The 3,177-nt window shown below is 32.6% G+C and overlaps 1 protein-coding gene across 2 annotated transcripts in view; it reads left to right on the forward strand.

Annotated features, from left to right (window-relative positions):
* LOC123006604 (steroid receptor seven-up, isoforms B/C) overlaps window positions 1–2,245 on the forward strand; it is a 28,182-nt gene extending 25,937 nt beyond the window's left edge. For both annotated transcript variants that reach the window (XM_044401205.1, XM_044401206.1), the window contains one exon: window positions 1,092–2,245. In XM_044401205.1, the coding sequence (XP_044257140.1) occupies window positions 1,092–1,357 (266 nt within the window). In that variant the 3' untranslated portion in view covers window positions 1,358–2,245. The remainder of the gene's footprint in view (window positions 1–1,091) is intronic.
* The last annotated feature ends 932 nt before the right edge of the window (window positions 2,246–3,177 follow it).

Below are 3,177 nucleotides of genomic sequence, written 5' to 3' on the forward strand. Positions count from 1 at the left end.
AGTATAAGAACATAAAAAAGCAAAAGAGCTTTATTGTCGTTACCCCGAATATTTTGATTTTCAAAAGTCCATCTACCCCGCTGGGTACCTCTCCCGGACTTAAATACTCAAAAATATAGTTTCTTATAATTTAAAGTAAATTTACCTTTTTTGGTTATTTTGGCTTAGAATTTGTAATTTGTAAATAGATGGAGATATAATGTGTGAAGGGTGTGAAATTGTTTTTGTTGGTTTGGTGTCGTTAACGGAAAAACGTCTAGGAATTGCATAAAATGAGTTCTCCGCCTCTTTGGTTGTGAATATAAGGTTACAATGGTCGCAACAAATTTGTAGTGAATGGATAAAGGCCCAGATGTTTGAAGCATTTTGCTAAATACAGRTTGAAATGGGCGAAATGAGTTTAAAGAAAGTAAGAAAAAGATGAAAAGCAAATAATTTTGTGAGGCGTGTGTGCGATCTAGCAAACAATAGAAATAGAATGATATATGAGATAAACAGATGTATGTTGTTCAAGACTTTGGTAGAAAAGAGTTTTCAAATTTTTCTTTTTAGTGAGGGAGTTTTGAGAGATATCGTCTTAATATTGTGCCGTCTTCGGCACGAAACTTTCTAAATGAACAATTGAAAGGATTAGAGAAACTTTGCAATCCTTCCGCGACAACATAAAGTCGTCTTGAACGTGAAATACTTTGTATTAACAAGTTTTAATTGTCTGGATTGTCATTTAAAATTGATGAGCACAAATTTGAATTAGCATTTGTGGCTGACGGTGAGTGCGCTATTAATTCCCCGAGAAGCTATCAAATGCGTCAGCTTAGATCAAAAAGTCCCAAGCACGAGACAATTGCAATTAAGCGCTTATTTATAGACAGATGTCAAACATAAGCACGGGTCAAGAATTTCAAACTTTATTTTTAAACTCGAAATGTAATTAGACGACAACTGCTATGTTAACGGCCGTCTCAGGATCGTTGATCTCAAATTTCTCCAGGTGAATCGAAGGGAGACTTCGAGATAAATTAGTTCATCAGAGGGCCAGTGGGGAGCTCTTCTATATCGACCACCTCTCCTAATCATTGCCTTTGTTTCAGATGCCTGCGGTTTGAGCGACGTGGCCCATATCGAGTCCATCCAGGAAAAATCCCAGTGCGCCCTGGAGGAGTATTGCCGGTCGCAGTACCCCAACCAGCCTACTAGATTCGGCAAATTACTCCTGCGACTCCCCAGTTTACGGACAGTCAGTTCTGCGGTCATAGAACAGTTGTTTTTTGTAAGGTTGGTAGGAAAAACTCCTATTGAAACCTTGATAAGAGACATGTTACTCTCTGGAAGCTCGTTTTCGTGGCCGTACATGTGATACTTGAAACTATACTAGGTGTACTAGTCAAAAGTATGGAAGCGGCTCATAGACTTCCTAGTGATATCCCATGATAACAGTGTTTCTGGTGGTAGTGAGAGGTGGGGCAATACAAGCGAATCACATATCAAAGAAGTAAGGTCAACTTGATATCACATTGCCAAAAAACAACTGAGTTAAGGCTCGGATCAATTATGTTCCTTTTTATATGACGAATCAGTTTAAAGTGGAAATATAATTACTTTACCACGTATATAAATGTGTATTAGTAATATATTTTACTGGAATTTGTATCATATGTAAATACGTAGGTTTTTCTCACGAGAAGCGTTATTATTGTTTTGATTTTCCCAATTTAGTCAGTGTTCACATTTGTTTTTTATGGTTTAAGTAGTTATTTGTTATTAGTTGTTATCATGATTGTTGTTATGACTTTTCACTTATTTTTTATAATTTATCTTCTCTTAATACGATAGATGGCCAGTTTTTGTAAAGTATTTTACTTAATTCTGAAATTCGTACTTAGACTCAATCTTAAACAAATCAAAAAAATCAAAAGCCATACGTTGATTTAAGTTAAGTTTCTAAATATAACTTGTCTCCTGTTTTAGTCCCCCAAATAGCATAGTTTTTAGTGCAATTTTACTTTTTAAAATACAAATGTTTTACTCACTTATTTATTGATATTTCTTATAAAACGTTATGTTTATAGTCTTAGAAGATAAAAAAAACGTGAATTAGAATATATTTGGCTTTCAACAAAGGCCAGTGCCAATATCGATTATTAGTCGATTTTAATCATAGTACATTTATTCGGGATTTCTTTATGTTTGTAAGAAACCGTGTATATAATGAATAGTAAAATAAATAAAAATGACTGTATTTATATCCCTGATTTTTATTTCCCCAAGACGAAAATTCAAAAGACAATTAAGTGAGGAGCTTTCGGCTTATTTTAGGTTGATTATGCAATCAACTTCGATGGCTCAGGTGGTACTTGGCGTAGTTAACGATGGCACTTAGAACAGGGCAAAGATAGGAGAAAGGGAAAAGAATTAGCGCCCAGCTGCATGCAGCCACAAAGTGCAAAGTTTCGGAATAATAAACACTTCTAATTACTGAAGCTCGGATTATATACAAAATGCACTTTTGTTATTAATTATAAGTTTTTTATGCATTTCTAATATTTTTGATTAAATAGGCCAATTAAAAAAAACTTCGTGCATATTTTAGGAAATGTTGCATATTTGTGGATATTTTCTTCAAACCACAAATTTCTGATTAAAAATTTCAGTTCAAGTTAAAAATTATTTGTTTTTGCATTAATTTCATCTCGAAATACTTTCATTAGTACTTGTGAAGATAATAAGTAAAGCTCGGATTATATGCAAAATGCACATTTGTTATTAAGAGGTATATCAACAAAATTATAAGTTTTCTATGCATATCCAATATTTTTGATTAAATAGGCCAATTAAAAAATGCATATTTTGGCAACTATAAAAATACTGCATATTTGTGCATATTTTCTTCGAATTAAAAATTTCAGTTCAAGTTAAAAATTAGACAGTTTAAGAAAAAAGATCCGATTACAAAATATGTTAAAGAGAAAACAACCGGTAATACGTAGCCGGACTCAAAAAATTAGTATCCTGTTGAGTCTTTCCTTTTTGAATTCGTTTTATACAGAGTGAATATAAAGTATGGAACTAAGCGTTTTTTTAAATCATTTGCCTCTAAAAAATAATACTTAATATAAATTAAAGTAATATAAAAATGTGATCGTATTTTGAGAAAAAAAAATTGTTTTGTTTTTGAGT

The sequence above is a fragment of the Tribolium madens genome, unplaced genomic scaffold (genome assembly GCF_015345945.1).
Source record: "Tribolium madens isolate multiple individuals breed KSU strain unplaced genomic scaffold, Tmad_KSU_1.1 Scaffold_2;HRSCAF=44;Tcas5.2_LGX, whole genome shotgun sequence".
NCBI classification, from domain to species: domain Eukaryota; kingdom Metazoa; phylum Arthropoda; class Insecta; order Coleoptera; family Tenebrionidae; genus Tribolium; species Tribolium madens.